The sequence below is a fragment of the Halichoeres trimaculatus genome, unplaced genomic scaffold, assembly GCF_033239565.1.
Source record: "Halichoeres trimaculatus isolate MK-OKI-2021-1 unplaced genomic scaffold, fHalTri1.1 fHalTri1_scaffold_6, whole genome shotgun sequence".
Taxonomy (NCBI): Eukaryota; Metazoa; Chordata; class Actinopteri; order Labriformes; family Labridae; genus Halichoeres; species Halichoeres trimaculatus.
The window spans coordinates 29,581,004-29,603,866 of NW_027437184.1; the positions used below are offsets into that span (position 1 = coordinate 29,581,004).

Here is a 22,863-nt window from a genome sequence, read left to right on the forward strand (position 1 = left end):
TTTGATGCTATATTTACCTGTTTGATTGGGGTTTTTTTTGATGTGGGCAAATGCATGTTTCACAGAGTACACAAAGTAAACTATTTCTTAAAAACAAGTGTCTAAAGTGCATCAAAAGTTAAAAAATAATCTATGAAAAAAAACATCTCTCTGGAGGTTGGAGTATATTCAATCACCTCTTTGTCTCTGGGGGCTGATGTGCCTGATGTAACTGTACTTCAAAGAAGACACTGATAGGCATTTTTAGCCCATACAGTAAGTCTGACCACATATAAAAATATAAACATATAAAAATTTTGCACTTGGTGCGCAAAATCTATGAACAGGTGTAGCCATTTTTTTTCAAACAGTAACCCCTTTTTGAAGACCAACAGGTTCAAAAATGATCACAAAATGAACATCTTGTGGTAATGAAATAAGCATGTGGCAAGCTCCTTTTTTGTTAATAAAATGGTGATGCAATATTTTATCCTAACGTGCATCTAACAAACATACTGTTCTGTAATAAATGTTTTAAAAGTAAGATATTGTTGTTCAGCCCTGGTTTTGTTACACATTTAATGTTAAATCAAGCTTTAAAAAACACATTCATATTTCACTCTGTTCATATTTCTTGAAAATAGCCCTCCTTCTCCTTAGACCAAACAATGCTGTGAAATGCAGGTGAAACTGGATGCAAGTTGGCTGTCAGCCATGAGAGAAGTGAAAGGAGTCAACTCTTAGAGCCAGCTCCAAGTGAATAAAAACAGAAACAGACAATTTTAAGTCTTTCTGTTTTGGTTGAATGAAAACAAAGAATTACCAGAGACAAATTTGAAGATGTAGTCAGTAATAACAATTCAGATATGGCCGGTCTTTTTTTGATAAGAAGAGCTGATTTTAACATTTAAATTGGCAGCCTTAAAAAATGTGTTACAGTCAGAGGCATGTCACCTACCTTTATTTTTATATATATGATTTTTGAGGTTGTCAGTGCCGTTTTGTTTGTATATGTTTTACTGACCAAAGCAGAAAAAATAAATTATTCAACAGCCAGAAAAGACTCCAAAATGTGAACTCCTAAAACGAAAATATGACCTATCCCTTTAAATTAGCCTCAGTGTCAGTCCTTCCGTTAACCCCGCCCCTGGTCCTTTATTAGCCTATCAGTGCACGGTGCACGTGACGAGCGTTCTTTGCGATGACCTCATCCCTGGTGTGGGATGACGTCAAATTCAAGATGGATGGAATCACGACCAGCGCGCAGAAATCTACACAACAGTGAATAAAGTCCCGGCTGTGTGGAGGAAAGGCCGAATAGACGACGGGCAGGGTAAGTGTGGACAGAAGAGTTAACTTATTGCTGGGAATAATTATCAGGAAGGCTTAAATACAGCTGCTAGAGAGCTGTTCAGGAGAAGCTTTTCCTTTTCCTCACTGACGTAACTCGAAAGGGGGATTGTGCTGCTGTAAAACCTGACCTGCTACAACCTGTTTTGCAGCCAGATTCTGCACAGTGTCGGGTCGGGGTAACCCGTTTTAGAGGAAAATTCAAAACACAAACAAATAGCACATCCACCGGAGGGGTAATTCACTCCCCCACACTCCTACAGCCTCCCTGTCTGTACCGACTGTGTTTTCACTCCGGGATTACCGCGGCGGAGTCCATTGAACGTCTCTTAACTTTTCCTCAGTTAACGTTTTCTAACCGTTGAACGCTGGAGGGTAACGGTCAGCTCTTTCGCCACACAGAGGAAGCTGGTGACTAATACTCAAACTGAAAGCATCGCCTCTTTACGAGAAGTTATCTGTCATGAGCAAACGGCCACGTTTGACGGTTGATGTTGTGCTGAGAGCCTCACTCCACTTCCTCTTTTAAAACGACATCTCTGAATGTTACGTGTTGTTCAGTCAATGTCACCAATGAGTTTTAACGGAGAGGCAACAAAGCGGGTGTTAGTTTTTGATGAATGAATGAAGCATCAGTACAATAACCCAGCGTAACATGGTAACAAGTGTCAGTTACATCAACATGATAAGGCACCTTCCGGTCTGACCTTTCAAAATAAAATCAATAATGAACAACGTGCCTATATTGTGGATGGGGAAAAACAAGACCCCGAAGGTAATACTTGCGAAATTAATAGAAACTGTGCCTATTATTTGCTTCTTTGCTACCATACTTAACGGAACTGTGAAAGCTATTTCTGGGTAATAACAGCTATTTCAAAGAGACAAATACCACAACATTAGATTTAAAATGAATTTACAATATTGTACAACCAGTTATTGCAAATTTATAGATTAAGATGCAGGACTGACACAATCTTGTTCTCACCTCTTTCAATGTATGTATAATAAAATCTGATAATTAAAACACACATTGAAGCTCCTTGATTTACATATATGGTGGTGTATCTGTAAATGGTTGAGGTACGTGTTTGCTTAGGCACCAGTGTCATTACAGAAGTAGAAAACAGTCGAATTTTCCCACAAATACCCCACTGACAACAAATAATTTGAGAAGTAGCCACATATTATAAACACAACCTGTCCTAAAACATGTAAACAAAATAAGTAGCATGATCATTCTTTTTGTTTTTACACAGAGATTTGTACATCAGGCTGCCTGTAGACTTCCCTTGAGAAATTAACAATGCATATATGCTGCATCTAACCAGTGACTTTCCATTAAAATTAAAAGGTGTGACGGAAGACTAATTTTTGCTGTTTTTATCAGAGATATAACAATTGGCAGCTTAGAAAGGAAAGAAAGCTCTTGTTGTCCAAATGTACTGTGGCTTCTTTTGTGATCATACTTGATTTTAGCATTGGTTTTGGCATTAAAAGCAAAGTTGAAGTAAACGGAGACTCTTCAAAAATGAACATTGATGAAATACGACGAATGCTTGTGCATCACCCCATAGCTCTTTAAACCAGCAGATGGTGTCTGAACATATCCACACTTTGTAGACTAACAGTGTTTGTAAGGTGAGAATCATATAATTTCTCTAAAGTTTATGTATATTTGAAAGTCAATTACAATATCGTGAAAAATGTGTTAGAATCCCTTATTTTTTCTTACCCTTTACCATGAAATTATTGTGAATTAGCTTTATTTTGTACAAGCTTCCTGCCTCAGTCTATGTGAGTGACAGTGAGTTGACAGAGCTGTGTTCATATAACTTGAGTCTAACATGATGTAATGCTCAGGGGCTTGCCTTATGTGTCCTGTATGGGTATTTTCAACAATGTGGATGAAATGGTAAATGATTTACTTATTGAGTTCCTCTTCACCAGTAGTATGTCCAGAAGTGACACAGAAATGTGTACTTTCCCCCAGAGTGACACACTTTACTGAATTGGTTCCAAATCTTTTGCTTTGTTCCTTTTTAATGACTTAAAGTTGCGCAGTGTGACTATGTGTATTTTATGTTTTTAGATCATCCTAAAAAAACAGCATGTTGGCTGGCCTGTTTCCAGTTTTTATTGTCCTGTTTTACTTATTCACATTTTGCTTTACTAATGTTAGGTTGTTGGAACAAATAAATAAACAGTTAAAACATGCAGAGAAAAGTAGCCACTAGTCTGGAACAGACTGTATTTCACTGATTAAGCAGAGTAATTGTAGCTCACGTTTCTCTGAGTCAATTAAAGACTAAATTTAAACAAATTAAACTTTATTGAACACTTTTTTTCTCAATAAATTCCATGTTCACTCCACATTAGGGCTGGTAATGACAGGGTAACTTACAGTATGATATCCCCCCCACAATAACATGTGAGGACACAAGGAATTTGCTGTGACTGAAGAACTGCATAAGTATTGACGATGTGATTAGTTTTAATATATAAGGACTACAAAATACCCTTAAAAATGAAGCCCAGGGTTTACAGTAGAAGCACTTTCATTTAGTTAAATTGGGAGATTAATCTGTTCAGAGCACTCTATGATTTTCCAATTAGGCACCAGTGATGTGATTATGTATCTCATAAATCAGAATGATAATATTTTGCTTTGTCAATAATTTGTCCTACCTATCTTCTGCACAGAGCACTTACCAAATTATGAGGATTAAAAACATGTAGCTCACAGTGAAAAAAAGGTGGTGATTAAAATGATCTCTGTCTAATTTAAAATATGTTAGTCTCTCTGTTTACAACTCAGTAAATCAGCTGATAATTTTAAAACGAACGGGTCAGGAAAGTTGGCTGTCAACTATAAGGTTTTTAAATCACTATTAAGTGATTTGTATCTACATTTCAACCACTAGCAGTCTATCTATCACTATTTCAATTGTTTGGTTTTTATCTTTTGAACGTCAAAACTGAACTGATGTCTGTATCAAGACTAGGGCTGAGAAATTAATCAAAGTGAAACCAACATCACAATGTAATAGAATGCAGTTTTCAAATTGCAAAGGCTGCACTTAAAAAATATATATATTATATGTACACAGACCTGAAGGGAATATAACTTATACTTGTTCTTCCTGAAAACCACCAAAAGTTGATGTGCTGTTTTTTTTCTGGCAGAAATATTACACGTCTACAAGGCTTCAAGTTAAATCAATCTGTCAATTTTCTACCGTGATTATACGAGTTAAATAAAGATACATGGTATTGGTATCAATTCATGCCTGGCCTACAGGATTGAATTGTGTATATGTTAGCAGTCGTGTCAGTCATACAAAAGAACGTTTTTTTGGTTGTGTTTGAAGAACAATGCAGAAGACTAAAGTCCCTCCCAAAAAAATCGCTATCACAATATTGATCCAAAAAATCACAATTAGATTATTTTCCAAAACTGTTCAGCCCTAATCAAGACTGTAAAATAATTATTGTATATCGATAGTATATTAAACCAGCAACAGCTGCAGGGACAAAAGCCTCTGTACATGGACCCAGAACATTCAGAGGCCGTGGTTTGATGAAATTCCAAATATATGTTTGGCACAAAGTGTACTTTATTTTAAAATTGTAAAATGAGGTTACTGGGTTTTTTTTTTTTAAGTACAGTGAGACCATTAGGATACCTTGTGCTGGCTTTACAAAGAGCAGCAGAATTTTAACTACGGTGTGCCAAAAGGGACAAAACAATATGCAATTTGATTAAAAAAGAAAAGGCTTCAGGATGTTAATTATGTCATGATAAATGCATCATCAATCCTAATAAAATATTAAATATATTTTTTTAATCCGAACAATTTTTGCTCTTTATTTATAGTTTTGTTCACCTAGACTAGCTTAAATATACATTACATGTATTTAAATTGAAAAGTTTAGAGAGTATTGTTTCTTACGCTAAGGTTTACAGGTTTGCAGTAAGAAGGGGCAGGTAACAGGGCTCCAGCTTTTAGGGTTTGATTGTAAGTGTCCCAGTTCATCCACATCTCTGGCTCAGCAGCTTCATTATTCTGTCTATGATGTCCTTTTTCTCTCAGTATTGTTTGTTTATGTGTTTTTATGTTCCTGCTTTCATGAATTTCCTTGTCTTGTCTTTCAGCCATGGAGAGCCTTGTACATTACAGCAACCCCTCCCATGCCCTCTCAGTGTTAGGGGTTCTCAATGAGCAGCGTCTTCGGGGTCAGATGTGTGATGTGGTCCTGGTTGTTGCTGATCAGAGGTACCAGGCTCACAAAAGTGTCCTGGCTGCCAGCAGTGAGTATTTCCAGTCCCTGTTTACACGGATGGACGTGGAGCCCCTTAAAGTAGTTAACCTGGACTTCTGTGAGCCGGACGCCTTCGAGATCGTTCTGAATTACATCTACTCCTCCTCACTCTTTGTGGACAAAGGGAGCCTTGCAGCCATTCAAGAGCTGGGCTACAGTCTTGGAATCCCTTTCCTTACAAACATTGTGTCAACAAGGCCACATGCTTCCTACTGTGTGTCCAGAAAGAGGCTTTCCTTCTCTGAAGGGGAAGAGAACGATGTCCAGACAAGAAGTGTCATTGTGTGTCGGGTCCGGAATGAGACGACCCATCCCTCACGCTCAAACTATCCCAGAAAGACATCAGAGAGAGCCACCCCTCCTCGCTCAGCTCAAGAACCAACACAGCCTCCTTCAGATCGCATCTCATATGAATCAGTCAGAAACTCTGAATCCATCAGCAGGAAATCAGACGAACAGAGTGAAGCTGCCAACAGAAAGCCTACCTATCCTTACTCCTCCATATTAAAAGGGAATTCATCACACATCACATCTGTTAGGCCCCAGCTGACCTCCTCCGTGTCCTTCAGTGATGCAGAAGTGCAGCACATCAGGCTGCAGTCTGGCATTGACCAGGACACCAAAGAGGAAGAGGAGGAGCAGGAGCACCGCTACCACACCAAAGTGTCCTTTCAAGGTCAGGCCAGCGAGCCGAGCCCGACCATCGACCGGAGCGGACCACTCATAAAAAGCCTCCTCCGGAGATCCCTGTCCATGGACAGCCCTGTTCCAGTCTTCTCTCCCACTCTGGAGCTCAAAGATTTACAAAACCGGGAACAGTCAGTTGTTAAGATGGCATCCAAAGCCTGTGGGCCTGAAACACCTGCTCACAACGGCAACTCAAAAAGAACGTCTCCCCTGGTTCTCAGGTCCAGGCACCCCAGCAGGTATGATGAAGAAACTCAGGTAGGAAGAGAAGTCAGTGTGAAAGCTGAGCCCAGCAGTCCCCTCGCAGACCCCATGGACATTATTCGCATCACTGTCGGAGATGCTTTGCCTGTCAGTCTCAAAGATTTGCAAGCAAACTATGACCAAGGTTTAAGACCTGATTTCAATTCTTTTGGGAAAAGAAGGGACAGGCCAGACAACAGACGGTACCCATTCAAGAAGAGCAAAATTTTCAAAGAACATCCCCTGACACTGGATGAGAACCTGACAGTACCTCAGGGCGCTAGCAGCAACGTGAACGAGAACAGTGAAGAGCCTCCTCCGAACAAAATCTTCAAATGCTGGAACTGTTTAAAAGTTTTCAGGTCTAGTGCTGGCTTACACCGACATGTAAATATGTATCACAACCCTGAAAAGCCGTATGCTTGTGACATCTGCCACAAACGCTTCCACACCAACTTCAAAGTGTGGACTCACTGCCAAACTCAGCATGGTGTTGTACAAAACCCGGCGTCCTCCTCGAGCTCCTCTGTACTGGATGAGAAATTTCAAAAGAAGCTGATAGATATTGTGAGGGAGAGGGAGATAAAGAAGGCTTTGCTGTGGAAGCTAAAGAGGAATAAACAGGGTTTGCAATCTCCTGCACTTACCAAAAAGAGACCGAGGCCCAGCTATATATGTCCTTACTGTGGGAAAGTATTTGTGTTCCAGTCTCAGTACAGACAGCATTTAAGGACACACCCCTCAGAAAAAGCTGAGCAGGACACGGGGGACGAGAGCATCCTCTACCAGGAGCAGAACCAGGTCGGTCAGCAGAAGAACTCAGAGGCTGGAGTTTACTCCTGCAGACTCTGTAACATGAAGCTGTCTTCACTCTTTGAGCAGGGCGACCATGAGAGAGGCTGTCGACATGCGACCGTCTGTCCCTACTGTGGCCTCCGCTTCTCCAGTCCATCGGTGAAAAAGGACCACGAGGCACACTGCAAGTACAAGAAGCTGACGTGCCTGGAGTGCATGCGGACCTTCAAGTCATCCTTCAGCATATGGCGTCACCAGGTGGAGGTCCACAACCAGAACATGATGACTGCTAGAGATCAGGTTCACCTGCAGCAGCAGCAGCAGCAGCAGCAGGTGAACAGCGAAGAGTCATCTGACGTGCTCAGAGAGGATCATTACAGGGACGAGCCTCTGGCAACCAGGACGTCAAGAGACACAATCAGCTACAGTGAGTCCTCAGGTCCACCAATGTATGACTCGGAGGACTCTTCATCCTTTGTGCCTGAAGATCTGAGCATGGGCCACCACGGGAAGCTGGTAGTGAAAGAGGAGCCGCTGGAGGAGGCTGTGAGTGACAGGGACAATACAGAGTCTGCTAAATCAGGATCAGAGGAGCCTGGTGTGTGGCCATGTGAGAAATGTGGGAATCTATTCAGCTCTCGCAAAGACCTGGAGCGACACCAGGAGCTGCTCTGCCACATCAAACCGTTCATCTGTCACATCTGCAACAAAGCCTTCAGGACCAACTTCCGCCTTTGGAGCCACTTCCAGTCCCACATGTCGACTGCTAACGAACCTGGAGCCAAAGAAATCGAGAGACATCCCTCCCCCCTGTCTCCATCCCCTCCCACTACCCCTCAAAACTCTGAGCGCCGCTCCCCACAGGCCTCTGTGCTCCAGTCCACGCAGACAGCACCAGTGGCTGAGGAGTCCAGCAGCCCCGAGCCCTGCAGCTCCTCAGTAAACAAGACAAACAGGCCTGAAGTGGAACATCAAGCCAGCAGCCACAGCCCTCTGTCCAGGTCCAACAGCATGGAGAACCCAGGAGGCCCTCAGGAATCAGACACACTCTTTTACCACGCGCCGTCTCTCTCTGCCCTGACCTTCAAGAGGCAGTATATGTGCAAGTTCTGCCACAGGACCTTCAAGACGGCGTTTAGTCTGTGGAGCCACGAGCAGAGTCACAGCCACATATAAGCACCAGAAAAGTGGTTTCTCTTGAGAGAAATTATTAGACTCAACACACCTCAGCCTACAGGAAGACTTTGAATGTATAGCTTATTTGCTTGCCTCCAATGTCATTTATTACAGTGGCCATGTTTAATAGAGGTGTAAACGTGAATGTGCAATCAAGTGCTAGATTCCTCTGAGAGACAAGATGAATATAAATGATTTATTTTACTTTCAAATCAAATATAACTATTGATCTACTTTAAATCTCTTTAGCTGTCTACTTGTACTTATCTTTGTAGATGCTTTTGAGCAAACACAGGCAGAGGTGTACCTCCTTTTTTCAGATGTACGTCTTTGAGCCAGAGTTGTTCCCTTGAACACAGTGATACCAATATGTCAGAGGTTGTAATTTAATCCAGAGAAAGAAAACTGTCAGCTATTTTACAACCTCTCTGGTGAAACAATGTAGACTGTGTTTAAGGCTTCAGTTTAAAGAGGCTGCGTAAGAGTCATTAAGATGGATCTGTTTTCTGGGATCAGTTCTTGTTTTGACCGATGCACAAGTAAGATTAAACCATGGTTTAGGGACATCTCTCTGTTTAAAGTAAAAGTGTAAAGAAAAAAAAGGTACACCTTCATGCTGTGTTTTCTCTGAGTGTGGGTAAAGTGCTTTACATTTATAGAGGTTACAGGTGAATTGACAAGTAGTGCTTTTGCTTTTGTATCAGATTTATCTCTTGATGTGAGTGACAACCCTTAAGATAATATTGGTGGCCTCAACGATGTATTTAATATGCACTTTGTGTAACAGTTTGATTCTGTTATAGTAGGAAAAAAGTACAAAAAGATTGTTTGCAGGAGTAGAAATTCTACATTTGCCCAAAGTCTGTTTAAAGAAGCATTCTTTAGCATTTCACTTTCATTTTTGCCTTTTTGTTTGACCAGTTGGCTGAATAAGCCCTTCAGTTGAATTATTATAACGTTACATTACACATCAAACAGGTCTGTGTTGTTTGAGGCAAAACATGTTATGTTTTTGTCCTCTTTAATCACAATTAAAACATTGTCTGTCTCATGACTGGACCAGTGAATCACTTAAATAAATATACAAGTTTCTGGGGCAGTGCAAATATCGGCCACAAGATGAGAGAAAGTGGTGTTTTCCTTCACAGGTACAGAATCTAAAAATGTGTCAAAGATAATTGGCCAATTTTTGAAAAAAGATCATTGAAATGATTGTTTATTCCCATCCAACTAAATTAAATATTTAATTTATGATGGGAATTTGAAATGAGCGAAAAAATTGCAGGCCAATTTCAAAGGAACTTTGTGAAAGCACACTGAAGTTTTGTTCATTATTTATGATCATACTTAGATAATTACTCTAAACATATTTTGATTAAAGCTCCTGTGAGGAAACTTTCTGTTTGGTAAGTTAAAGCTTAAATTGACACCCTCTGTATCTGCTAGCTGTGTGTGCACTAGTTTTCTGACTATAAATCTCAGCTTCTTCTTCTTCTGTGAACAATCAGAAATATAGCATTTGAAAAATGCTCTAAGTAGGAAAAAAAATTTTTTTTTGGCAGGATCCAACCTAACACAACAGATTTGGTCTGTTTTAGAACAAGCTAAAAACTCCTCACGGTAGCTTTAATTTTTTGGAGAATTCAAACTATCAAAGTGTATGAATCAGTCTGCCTGCCCAGTCCTGTACCAGTGTTATTAACACTCATTATTATTCTTGTAGAGCCGTGCAGTTAAATAAATTTAGCAGAGAACGGAGCTTTACGACGCTTTGATGGCCTTATGCAACTTTAACTAGTTTCTCGTTATTATTTCACAACAAAAAGCACAATAGAGTTTTGGAGGACTTATGACTCAGGCTTTTCATGATGGTGTAGTCAAGACGGCGGAGGCACGAGGACGCAAATCTTTTATTTTACCAATGAGCATAGTGTTCCTGCTTTCAGAAGATTTATGATAAAGAATGTGTTTTGATTGTATTCCAGCTGTTTCACAATTGTATTCTTGTTCAAATATATACTTCTGCTTTGGCTTGTTGGATTAGAACTGTGTCATGAATTATCACGATTGCTACGTATTGTTGCATTCAAAGAGTGCTCCACATGAACTGGGGATTTGTTTTTCCTCGAAATGAACAACGTGAGCTGCGTCGTGATGTTGAAGTCATTGGAGAAACTCTGTATTGATGATAGTGCTCTTAATTTCTTGTGATGAAAACGTCACAGAAATGATTAGAAATGTGTATATGGAAGTGTTTGTATCTCGATTTTGTACCAATTTTGTTAGGAAACAAAGTTTTATCTTTTTGGTATTCCGTGCTCTCACTGCAATAATGAATATTTGTATCAGCATTGGTTGCTTTATTGTTGCTTTTTAAGACCTGCAGCTGTTTTGTGTTTAGGTTTTTCTACAGTTTTTGTGCTTAATTTCTGTAATAAAGAGTAACAATGGAGTACGTATACAACCATTTGTAGTTTCAGTATTGTATTCTTTATTCTTTCTTTGAAATTTAAACCCTAAAAAAATATATCTATTTACGATTGTAGAAGATAGAAGCTGTTGGTGTTCATCTTGGGTGATTGGATCATTTTCCAAATTATTCGTTCACTTACATTTTTTGTCAAGGTCACAAACAAACCAAAGTCTTTGTAGTAACATCTCACTAGCATAGGCTTCTTGTGTAAAACTAAACCTCTGTACATTCTGCAGAAACTCTACAACTCTTTAAGCTGACATCTTTGAGTAAATGGATTTTTCATGATGTGAAAATGTTCTCCATGAATATCCAGCATTCAATAATTACAATAGAGGTCGCACGACTAGATTAGACTTATGAAATGGTGCAGAAAAGACTAAATTTGGTGTACACGGATAGTTCTGACTGCAGGATACGAAATAGTTGAGGCTATAAAAAAAGTTATTTGCAGGTCAAGATAGTCAATTTGAAAAACAGTCCTGATAAAAACCAAATCCTGATCCTGCCATAAAAAAACCCTGAAATATTTTCTGCATATCCCCCCCTAGTGGAGAGCATTCTCTTTGAGAAGATGCAAATGTTTACACAGTATAACATACACAACACTGCAGAAAACTGACCACTTATCACCTGGTATCAAGAGACAGTTGAGGGACAGATGAGGTTTGTTTTTAAAAGTCTGTAACAACAGTACATGAAAGTGTGACCACACTTAATGACTGATTTTTTTTTTTTAGAAATCATTAAAAAAAATAGTTAAAAAACAGCTTTCATAAACTTTCACTGTATGCAAATATGTCAGTAAGTGCTGCTGGCCCTTGGTTATTTCCAAAGAGTCAAACGTGGCCCTCTCTGAAATCAGTAGATGATCAGCAGACATGTCTGTGAGTGCTGATGAGAATAATATAATGATGTGAGGATACGGATGTTTTATAAGATGGATCAGTGTGTTCATCACACAGATCATTTTGTCTGTCATTAGGTGGTATGATCCAACAGTTCTATATTAAATCATCTCTTCACTGCTTGATCACACACTCTGTCTCTACCCCACCCCCAAGTGCAGCTGCTTTCATCTCCCTGCATCATTTTTTCTGTTTGTTTAGTGAGTGCCATTTCGCTTGTTTCTGAATTAACCCTGTAAGGTTGTTACCTCCTGTCTTTCTGTGAACAACATAATTCAAAAAGTAGCAAATTGATCTTGATGAAATTTTCAGGAAATGTTTAAAATGGGATAAGGAAGATCCATCTGGATCCAGGATTTTTTTTAAAGGATTCTTGATCATTGTGAGATAGGGCTGTTTTTTAAGTGTATATAACTCCACGATAAATGGACAGATTGCTTTGCAAAACAATACAAGACAAGGTCATCATAATTTCTGACAGATGTTAAAGTTTGATCCAGATCCTGGCAATATTCTGGAGACTGAGATCTGGAATATGAAATATGTACTGGTTCATCATAATTTTCAACACTGTCAGGTAACAAATTATCGTACAAACACCGAATTGTAGCAGACAGTCTGCTGAAAGGGAGTATAACATTAAAGTAGGACTAAAGTGTTGCGTGGCAATCACAATATGCTTGGTGGAGGTCTGTGCTCTCTGGGTGCTTATGTAGTTTTATGTGTAATCTTGAGCTTTCTTTAATGTCACATGAATGACCATAGGACGCCATTAAATGTATTCAAACCTCTGCATTTCTCAACAGTTATCAATTTATCAAATGCATTGATAAAAACATCTGATTTCAAGGCTCACTAAAAGTCCACCAATAATTTTATTCATATGTCCTATAATGTAGAGGCAGTTTATCTCCCTGTCTTTAAACCTATCTGCATGAGCACTACCTGTGCTATAACTGCACATGACAGGACTCTTCCATAGCCAGAATTAGCTGCATAGAACAAAAGAGCAGCAGACAGTATGGTTTGATTAGTATCATGACTGAACTAATGTTCTTCTGCACTTCTCCTCAAAATGCTTACTTATCCTGTCTGGGGAGTTTGACTTCATTTTCTCTGTAGGAAAAGCTCAGTCTGCCTAGCTGCACTCCAGCATTGCATAATCTTTCCTTTAAACATAAGTAAAGACCATCATCAAACTGAGGGCCGTGTTAAATGGATGTTGTTATTTGATCTACCTGTGGTTTTGAGGTATGTAAAAACAGACACACACTCATCCTGTTGGCAGACAACCCTCAGCTGAGGCTGGTGTTTGTGGAGGTGGGGGAGTTACGCTGAGGGCCACAGTGACATACACTGACTGGAAACTCAGGAGTGAACCTGGGAGGAGTTTGCTTTAATTTGGAAAATTGGGAAACTGGAAATCCTGTCCTGCTCGCTTGTAAGGTCACACTCCGTCCGCTAATGTGTGAGTGAAGAGGAAGTTGAGGAAATGTGTTCTCATACACATCCACAGCTTTCACGTTAAAAGAAATTAGATTTATTTTTCTTACATGGTCCTGTGAGTTCCTCTGACAGCAGTTTCTCATCTGTTATTTAAATAGTGTCAAAGTTTAGCTTGAAGAAGATGAGGCTCTTAAGTCATAGTTGTTGCTAAAGGATGAACACAAACTGCCAAACTTAACATCAGCAACACAACTTTTAAAGAACTGAACTCATCAAGTGTTATTTTTGCTGCTGTGTTGAAGTTGCTTCCCTACATGGTTGAAGGAAAAAGATAAAGTTTCAAAAACAACATTATTTTAAAATGTCCATTATATCCATCAGTCCATTAATCAAGACTCTGGGTACAAGTGATAACAGAAGCACAGCACAGACATCACAGAAGCAACAGATCAGTTAGTCACTGCTGTGTTTTTACATGTTTGTGAGCATAAAAAAAGACACAGCATGACTAAAGATGCAGTCATGAATCATCCAGATATTTTTTCTTCCCCTCCTCAAGCATCCTCACAGCGCGAGAGTGTCCTTAATCAGCCTTCTCATTGTGGTGCTCACAGAGGTACCCAGAGAGTCAGTGATCTGAAATGTGATTTTGTAAAGATAAGGCTGGACATCTTTGAGGCTGGTGTCGAACACATTGTCCACTTCGGACTGAGTGGGCATCTTTGGCAGGTATTCATGGCGATTGATGACCTCGACCACGTTGATGACTTTTTCGCCCAGCTTCTCGCCCACTTTCTCCCTGCAGATCTGTCTCTCCTGCTCGTTGGCAAGGTTTACAACATTTACCTTGATGCTCCACACTTCCCAGGGGATACACTCATCAGAGAAGGGCCAGCGTGACTTCTTCTTCTGGTAAAACTCAAGAGAGATCTGTCCCATGCCATCGCTGCCGGAGTTGCTCAAAGCATCCTAGAATCACAGAATATAGATCAAGTTATATGACCGGTACAGATGCAAGACAGGATATTACAATGAAAAAACATGGTTTAAAAATATGGTTTAATGTAAGCTAAAAATCATATTAATACACTTGAAAGAAATTACACAATCTATGTTACAACAAATGTATGATCCAGTGAGATAATTTCTTTTTCAGAGGCTGCAGTTTGACAATACATTTTAGGAAAGCAACAAATGAGACAATACCAATTGAGATGTTAAAAACAAGAAATTAAGGATCTGATTAATACATCTTTTTAACTGTAGCATATTTTTTTCACCATAAAAGAGAAACTAGTAAAAGCTGTCAAAGTCATTTGAACTTTCTTTACGCTAATACTGAGTAAAACTAATTCAATCCTGCAAATTATCTGATTAACTTTTAATTCAGTATTTATTTTATCTCAAAAATCTTTCTTGCAAATCACAAGTGTGGCACACAATGAAATTAATATCACAAACTATTTGAAAGAAGATACATATGACAATAAAGTAATAATGAATAAATGATATTGTTATAAAATGCTTCTTGTTGTCAAAAGCGAAACCTTTCCATTGGGTTACATTTTGAGACTACCATTTAGTTATTTTGAAATCGATAGTGTTATACATTTAGTATGACTTCTTCAGTCATTATTTGACAAATTATTATCAAATGAACACCAACAAGTCAAATATCAGCTGATAAAGAAAGCCAGAGTAACAGTCCTATTACATTCTAAATCGTCAATCCTTCAGAGTGGTGTGTTGCTTGCTTAAGTGGTGTTTTCATAGCCTCGTTATGCGCGACTTTCAGCCTCTGAACGCTGGCATATAATAAACCCATCAAATTACAGGCCTGCCCTACATTACAGACAACAATCAACGAGCTGAAAACAACACTTACCTTAAATTCAGCCACAGCTCTCCTGATCACCCTGTCCAGCTCCTCTGAGGACACCCTGACGAAGCTGAAATCGATGAAGTCACAGTCGATGTCCTGTGTCCCCACAGTGCCGATAGAGTAGGTGCCCTCTTTCTTATAGTGAAACTTGCCCGTGCTTCGATGCAGTAAAATGGTGTGTAGCAGAGCCAGCATCGATTCCTCCACCTGCCTAGACTCCACTGTCACCTCGAGCACTTCAGAGCGACAATTCATGGCGAAATAATGACTGTTTACATTTACAGGCGACAACGCGAGCAGGCTGATGATGGCTACTGTAAGCCACCTCGATTATTTTGGATGACGAATGTAGCGTTTGTTTACCTCTGGAAAGGGGTGGAGCCAGACCCCCTCCTTGTTTAAGTCTTAAAAACACTAAATATTTTCTAAAAACATAAGCTAACTTACCGCCAAAGTCAAACTGTACAGAGTACAGTCAGGGACATTGTTACACACGTTAGCATGCTAAGCGTTTGCTACAAACAAGACAGGAAGATGTGGTAATGCTGAGAAGGGCACTCTACGGCAAGCCCTTCCGATCAAAAGACCTCTCCTGAGTGTTTTCTTTAACAGCAGTGTCATTCTTCATACTGTCTTCAACTTAAAAACAGATTTAGTAGTTTTTCACAGTAAAATGCTGAACCCTGACTATATAATATTGGTTCTCTTATTTGAATACCATCAAAAACAGGTCTTTCGCTTTTACGTGGTGCATTCTGGGAGATATAGTTCTTGGCAAACACAGCTTGCCAGGCGGCAAAGTTGTGCAGTAGCGCTGCGTTGAGGTGCTTCTCGAATGCTCAGAATTCGTTTTAATTACAGTGTTTACGGGCTTTAAGGTTTTGCGACTTTATGGCTGTACGTAACGAATACGATATAGACAGAAAATGTAAATTCCGTGTTTGGCATTGAACTAGGGCACGACATTGTGTAAACTAAAGTTCAGGGCTACAAATATCTTATTATGAATGTGAAAGCGTCAATTTCTGTTTCTTGTACAAAGCAACCAGACCTACTCGTTTAAATTCTCAATTTGAACGTCTGCTTTTATTCAACTGCATACATGTTTTTTTTTCATTGTTTCTTACTGCCTTTTTCATACGTACATACTTGTTTAGTCATATACTCATGTGCTTATCTACTTTCTTAAAAACCTAATAAATTATAGATCTGATGGTTACATATGGTAATTGCCTTATGACCTTCACTTACCCTCACCGGCTCTGTTTTTGCAACATAACTTCATGCTCATAATGCTTTCAATTATATTACCAAAAACCTACCTACCTGGGGAGGTTGAAGTGGGGAAATGGCGTTTCCGATTACTTGCGTAGTAAGTGAACGTCACATGATAGAAATACACTTTCTACGGCAAGGCGTTGAGTTCAAAACAACCGTTTCATGTATTTTGTCTGCAAGCATGCTATTTTCTGCATGCCACATGTCAGTTATTACACAAAACCTTACTTCTGATTGAGAAAACTATGTGGGAAACTAAATTTATAATCATTTGTGGTATTTTACCCTGACTTTTCAACCAACAGCCAGCAAACCGACAATCGTCTTTGCCGCGATGCATTCTGGGAGATACAGTTCGTGCCACATATCCGTTTTTCAGAACCAACTTTGTACAGTCAGAGTGAGCCACAAGCCAAGTCCAGCGGCAAGGACTGCACTCTCCACCTCCAGGATGTGTTCCCGGGACTCTTATTCATCATACTGGATGTCGTTTGATGGAGTTTGACCACAGAAGCTGGAAATATTCAGTTTGGGAAACTTTGGCGGCTCTGTAGCTAATGAGGAATAGCTAGTTAAGCGAACCGTGGCGAAGATTAGCTCACTAAGCTAACAAGCATATTCAATGAGGGGAGGAGGGTGTCCTTTTCTGCAGGTTCATTTAAAGCTTTATGTTTCAACAATGCTGTAGGTCTCGCTTACCAACTTTTGTAACATGATACGTATGGCTCGTAAAAGCCGCCGTGGAGATCTGCACCATGGATAACAATAATCATAATTTGCATTGGGGGTTGAGAGCTATGCAAATATCAGATGTGGTAGATTGCTTTTATTGATTTAGCCGTGCCCTTTACTAAAACATACTATGAGGTAGCCAGGTGATTTCTCAGAGGAGGTGTGATCATCATCTGCGAAGAATGTCTGACTTTGAAAGTTCCACTTCATATTTTGGCTTGGAGGATCCGCAGTGGCTGTGCATGGTCACGCTTTTCGTTGCATCCCTCGTCACTTTACTACTGTATTTCGTACAGTATTACCAGCAAAGTGGTGTAGGGAACAAGCAGAGAGAGGCAGAGGACAATGCGGCGCAGGAGGAAGCCGCCTCTCTGCTGGGATGGGCGCTGTCACTGAAAAGCTGGAAGAGTGAGTGGAGAGGAGCCTGGTGCAGGGCTTTGAACAACGAGTCGAGGAAACGTGGGGTGAGTCTCATGATCATAATGAGCACTGCTGAGGCAGGCAGGTGATTTCAGTTAACACTGTGCACCTTGTCACCCGGTGTGAGCTGAGAATGATACCTCAGGTGTTCTGTACACTCTACTCCTCCAGTCATAAATCTTCTCATCTTTATACTTTGGTCACGTTTTTGACAATTACATACTTGTGGGATCAGTTTTTACGAATAGACAAAATATACATAGCACAGTGACACAGACTAAGAAATCTCTCAAAAAGTATTATTTTAGTTTGAAAACCACACACTTGATGTCACTTTACAATTGTGCTCGTAGCATTGGCATAATTTTACCATTTAAGGAATCACATATCGCAGTGGGTCAATATATGGAGGTCTTGCCAATTTATCTACTGTGGAAAAATCTCTGTGAAACATTTTTTATCTGTTGTTTCCTAATAATCTAATGTTTCAGCAGGCAGGAGCCTCTGAGACAAGTGTTCCTTTTCAAGGAGTGCCCTGCAGCAAAACAAACAGAAGCCAAACAAATAAGCACAAATAAACTTAGAGGGAAAAACATATAGCATTTAAAGCAAGTTTTAAAAGTTTTCATGTTAAAACTGTGGCACTTACTTTCCTATAAGTATTTCCGACAGTCGTTTTGGTGTAGGTTATACCGTCTCATATAGAGTTGTGTCATATCGTATTGTCTTGTCATATTGTATTATGTCAGACAGTTTTTGTTTCAGTCAGAATCAGAAATACTTTTTTAAACCTGGTGTAAATTTAGTGTTTTATGATCTCTCTTTATGTGATGTGTCTCAACCTGTAAGTCCAAACTCAGGTGTACAAACAAAGATCAGGAAAGTACCCAAAAAAGAAAAGCAAAACCAAAATGTTAAAGGGCTTCTTATAAGAATGAAGATAGCAATGCTTTTGATTCAGATACCAAGAACACATTTATACACAGAGATAAACATACACACAAATAAGTTCATTGGAAAGAATTTTTGTTTATCTCCTTTAAAAAACACAAATAAGAAGTTAGAGATCACTTTAAAAGATCTTTAGTGAGTCAGATGTAGAGTTGCAGTTGTTCAGATTACTCTCATCGGCTCTGTAGATTTCAGGAGCAGGTAACTCCAAATGAATAACACCCAGAAACAAGAGCTTCAAAGGTCTGGTTGTAATGGAGAAAGGGGATTTATATCTCACTGTGGTCATCTTTTTGGCGTCTTTCAGGCCAGCAGTACAATATGCTTCTGTAGCATGGCTTGGCAAGTCAACCAGTAACAGCACAGGAACAGCCTCGCTGGCACTGCTGTTGAAAACAAATCTAAAAGTGTAGAAGCCGCTTTAGTCCAGCAGTGTGAAACCTGATGGTTCAACATCCTGCGAAGAAACTTTTCACACACAGGCTCATTTTTCTTTTCATCTTCACTCCACAGCCGACACTCTTGCGCCACATCTGAAGCACCTGCATCGTATTTTTCACTTTGCTGGAATTTTCAAGTCTGAACATCTGCACAAGTGTTGCTTATATGATATATCATTGCTCATTTATTGGCAGCTGCTCTTTTACTTGTGTAATAGTTTTTTTTCCCCTTTTATATGAATATTTCTGTCTTCTTCCTCCTCAGGGTCCCGTTGTGTTGACATTTAAAGAGGATGATGTTGAGGCGTCCGAGCTCATTGTCAGCAAGGTGTCCAGTTTTCAGAAGTCTGCCAGGAACAAGGTACACATGGCATTACACCATACAGATTTGCCTTGTCATTTTTATGACACTAAAGCTCTAATCTTTGTTGGTGTTTTTTCAAATGAGACATAAGGAAACAAAAGTAGTGGAAGAGGTTCCTGTTTTTACTGGAGCTGCTTAAACTCCTTTTTTTTCCCAACGCAGCATCTTATAACATCAAAATAAGACCTGCTTCTAATTCTGCCATAAATACAAATATTAGATAGAAGCATCTGTCTGACAGATCCCTTGTCTCTCTGGTGTTGTTTCTTGGTACCCACATTAATAACATGTCACCCCTTAGTTGCAAAATAACTCCCAATAGCAGAAGTGCCACAAAGTTTCAGCCACACTGTTTGTTCTTCTCTTCCTCCTCTCATATTAAGCTTGCAAACTATGCAGTTACAACACACTAACAGCAATTAACCTGAGGTCACTGAAGCGTATTATGATTGGTTAGAGTTTGTGTGCTGGGCGTCAATGTTTGGTTAATGTTAGCAGGGTTATTTGTCCTATTAATTATGTTTTGGCTGTTTTATGTGATGCCTTTAAAGCTCTTATCAAAATCAACACAATGACAAAGTACTGAATATTCATCATCTGCATCCCCTTTCCTATCTGTGCTGTTGTCAGTTTGTTTTCGTTCTCAGTGACGATCAATGATAGCATTTTTCAGACATTAGTTGTGCTCTTAATCATCTGAAGCTGTGTCCGCCTCTTCTTAAAGGAATCTATATTTTGTTCTCCATGGCAGTGAGAGCATTCATCTGGATTACAGCAGCGGGAGCAAATAGATTTGCAATTTCCTCGTTCCTTGTAGACAAAGTCCTCCCCACAAATCAATCCCCCTCTCCCTAATTTAGTGCAGAGGAACCTTCTCTACAGATCGTTGCTGCTTTTAACCTGCAGTGTATAAGCTCTGACTCACTGACTCACTTACCTTTGTGCAGATATTTCCCACATTTAATTAGATTTGTCAAATTAATCTGCTTAGAACCTGTGAGTGTCTGTTCACTTGTTAAGATTTAAAAAAGCTCCAAATCACTCATGATGCTTTTTTAATCAGTCCTGACTCCTGAGAGTAACATGCCAACCTGCAGCAGAGTTGTAAAACAGATTGTCATCACAGGTCTTTTATTTTGTTTCAGTGAGGTCAGGGAAGGGAAATTGCTCGCTGTGTTGTCGTCCTCATCGGCTCTGCAGCATTCCCCTTTGCACACTCAGCACTTTCATTGTGATCAACATGATATGCACCAAAATACCAGGTGCTCTGTTGTGGAGAGCAGAGAGTTTAATGAACAGAGGTTTATTTTTACCCTCGTGCTGTGAACGTGTGTGTGTGTACTTTAAGAGGCTTACATAGCTGTCAAGCTCAGCACTGAGAAGAAGCAGGCAGACAGGAATGCTCCAGCACCTTTGTTTATGTAGAGGTTTTCCCCTTCAGCCATTGAATACCCAGCGAGACACAAGCACTCGCTGACTGTGCTCCGCTGAAAGCACAGGGCGAATATGTTTCTGCTTAGAGACACTTCAGCATTGTGTGGAAGTTTCCTCCTCACAGATTCATTCCAGTGCAGTGAAGGTGATTTATTGTACTCGCAGATGATTGAATGTGCTGATAATTCCTTTGGAAGGTAGTGCACATGCTTTTCAATTTTCACAGTTCACACCAGTGTGAGCTTCTCTTCAGGCACGTAGTTTACTTTTTTGGATCTGTTCTTTTTCAAAAAGTCAGCGTTGTTAGCCTCTATGTGTGATTTTATTTAGTCCAGTTTGCACTAAGTAGTTCTCTGAAGACAGTGATGTTAGTTTAACCAGCTAATTTTACAAATTGATAAACACATGGCACCTGAAAACTGTCAGATTGAACTTTTTTCTTCTTCATTTAAGATATTTTTTTTATCTCAATGCAAAACTAGTAGGATATAATAAGACATCAGCATGTATGGATACGTTTCAAACTGAATACATTTATTCATACGATAATCTTTCTGATATCTCACCCAATTTATTGGCATTAGTTTTTCTTTTTTAAATCAGAGTTATTAAACATTTTAGCAGTTTGTGTGAGTATGGAGTACATCACAGCATCACTACTGACTATAGTCACCTCAGTTTGGATTTACAAGGTATAGATTCTGTTTGGTTTCTGATCTAATCTGATTTGATATTGATTCACTGGATCATATTCCAATAACAAACCAGTTCTCAGAGACCTGATGCTGTATGATTGTACAGAGAAACAAAACTCTGTCAGGACGAACGTTGGGCTTTGTGGCTGTGATGCTGTGTTTTCAGACCTGCAGACAATACATGATTTCTGAAGCTTTGGAGGCCAGCAATTTCAGAATTGCTGTATGGATGTACAGATTATCCCAAAAAACCAAAGCTATGATGGCCTCAGTTACTTTCTGTGCAGAGAACTAGATGGTAACTTAAACACAAACATTTTCTCCACTGAGGTTCGTTTCAGATCCTACATTTTTGCAGATCTGATACCTGGAAGATGGCTTACTGGATTTCTTTTTCTTAGACATTTGTGGTGCTGACACAATGTTTATCTACCGTGTTCCACATCTTACATGTGGCCTTTTTATTTCGTCCAGCTCTGTGTGCACTGTGATTGGCTGATGTTACCACACTTACTCTCAGCCCAGAAACATCCTGATACAATTAAAACTAGGGATGCTCTGATACCGATCCTGGTATTGGATATCGGTGTATTGGTGCCCCTCGAAGCTGCATCTGTATCAGTGGGAAGGAGCCGATCCATAGTGCTGATCCAGGCATCCAGCTTTCATCCTTTTCTGTTCTACTGGCGCTCTTGGCTACTTGATTTGGGATGTAACCTCTGATGCACTCTGTTGTTTGCTGAATTACCTGTCTACAGGGTACAAAATATTACAATTGAATATTAATTTCTGCACATTCTGGAGCTTTGTTTTACCAAACTGCTTGTAAACATTCAAATATTGTATAGTTTACATAAATATTAACTTCAGAAACTCCATATAGTCATTTTTTGCCTTTTACCTAAAACATTACTAGTCTTATCCCACAGTAGAGCATGCAGGTTATTATTAAACACTTGTATTGGATCGGTATAGGTCGATACTTAAAGCCCAGGTATCGAAATCAAAAAAAGGTGGATCGGTACATCCCTGATTAAAACATCAACATACAGGTTGAGGAGAGGATTTGAGGCAGACTCGGACACTGACACACATTAAAGAGGCCCAGAAGTGATGATTGAGCAGGATTATTCCTGTAAAAGTTGACATTTTATTTTTAAGGAAAATCCTGCAGACTCTTTAAAAATCAGCAAGAGAACATTTTATGTGTGGGGTCTAAAGGCCATGCTTTAACACTACCCTGATGTAGTTAGAAACTTGAGTAATTCAAGTACAACTGGCCCTCAT

At 39.6% G+C, this 22,863-nt stretch overlaps 3 protein-coding genes across 4 annotated transcripts in view; 2 read left to right on the forward strand and 1 right to left on the reverse strand.

The window, feature by feature from the left end:
* The first annotated feature begins 1,179 nt into the window (after window positions 1–1,179).
* On the forward strand, window positions 1,180–10,934 carry zbtb21 (zinc finger and BTB domain containing 21). The gene is made up of 2 exons (XM_074672747.1): window positions 1,180–1,312; window positions 5,486–10,934. Exon 2 carries the CDS (start codon window positions 5,488–5,490, stop codon window positions 8,551–8,553), a length of 3,066 nt encoding a protein of 1,021 aa, XP_074528848.1. The 5' UTR covers window positions 1,180–1,312; window positions 5,486–5,487; the 3' UTR covers window positions 8,554–10,934.
* Window positions 10,935–13,867: 2,933 nt separating this feature from the next.
* atg101 (autophagy related 101) lies at window positions 13,868–15,983 on the reverse strand. The gene is made up of 2 exons (XM_074671514.1): window positions 15,266–15,983; window positions 13,868–14,349 (listed from the first exon to the last, which is right to left on the reverse strand). Exons 1-2 carry the CDS (start codon window positions 15,515–15,517, stop codon window positions 13,945–13,947), a joined length of 657 nt encoding a protein of 218 aa, XP_074527615.1. The 5' UTR covers window positions 15,518–15,983; the 3' UTR covers window positions 13,868–13,944.
* An 833-nt stretch (window positions 15,984–16,816) lies between these two features.
* c2cd2 (C2 calcium dependent domain containing 2) overlaps window positions 16,817–22,863 on the forward strand; it is a 29,353-nt gene continuing 23,306 nt past the window's right edge. Inside the window, exons 1-2 of one of the 2 annotated variants that reach the window (XM_074672981.1) lie at window positions 16,817–17,736; window positions 19,349–19,444. In XM_074672981.1, the coding sequence (XP_074529082.1) occupies window positions 17,455–17,736; window positions 19,349–19,444 (378 nt within the window). In that variant the 5' untranslated portion in view covers window positions 16,817–17,454. The remainder of the gene's footprint in view (window positions 17,737–19,348; window positions 19,445–22,863) is intronic. The other variant, XM_074672980.1, reaches the window with a different exon arrangement.

What these genes read in the sequence shown, in the direction of transcription:
- atg101 (XM_074671514.1), bottom strand. Translation starts at nt 15,517, where the DNA reads ATGAATTGTCGCTCTGAAGTGCTCGAGGTGACAGTGGAGTCTAGGCAG. An exon ending in GAGCTGTGGCTGAATTTAAG is followed by an intron (nt 14,350 to 15,265) that starts GTAAGTGTTGTT and finishes CTGTGATTCTAG; the next exon opens with GATGCTTTGAGCAACTCCGG.
- zbtb21 (XM_074672747.1), top strand. Translation starts at nt 5,488, where the DNA reads ATGGAGAGCCTTGTACATTACAGCAACCCCTCCCATGCCCTCTCAGTG.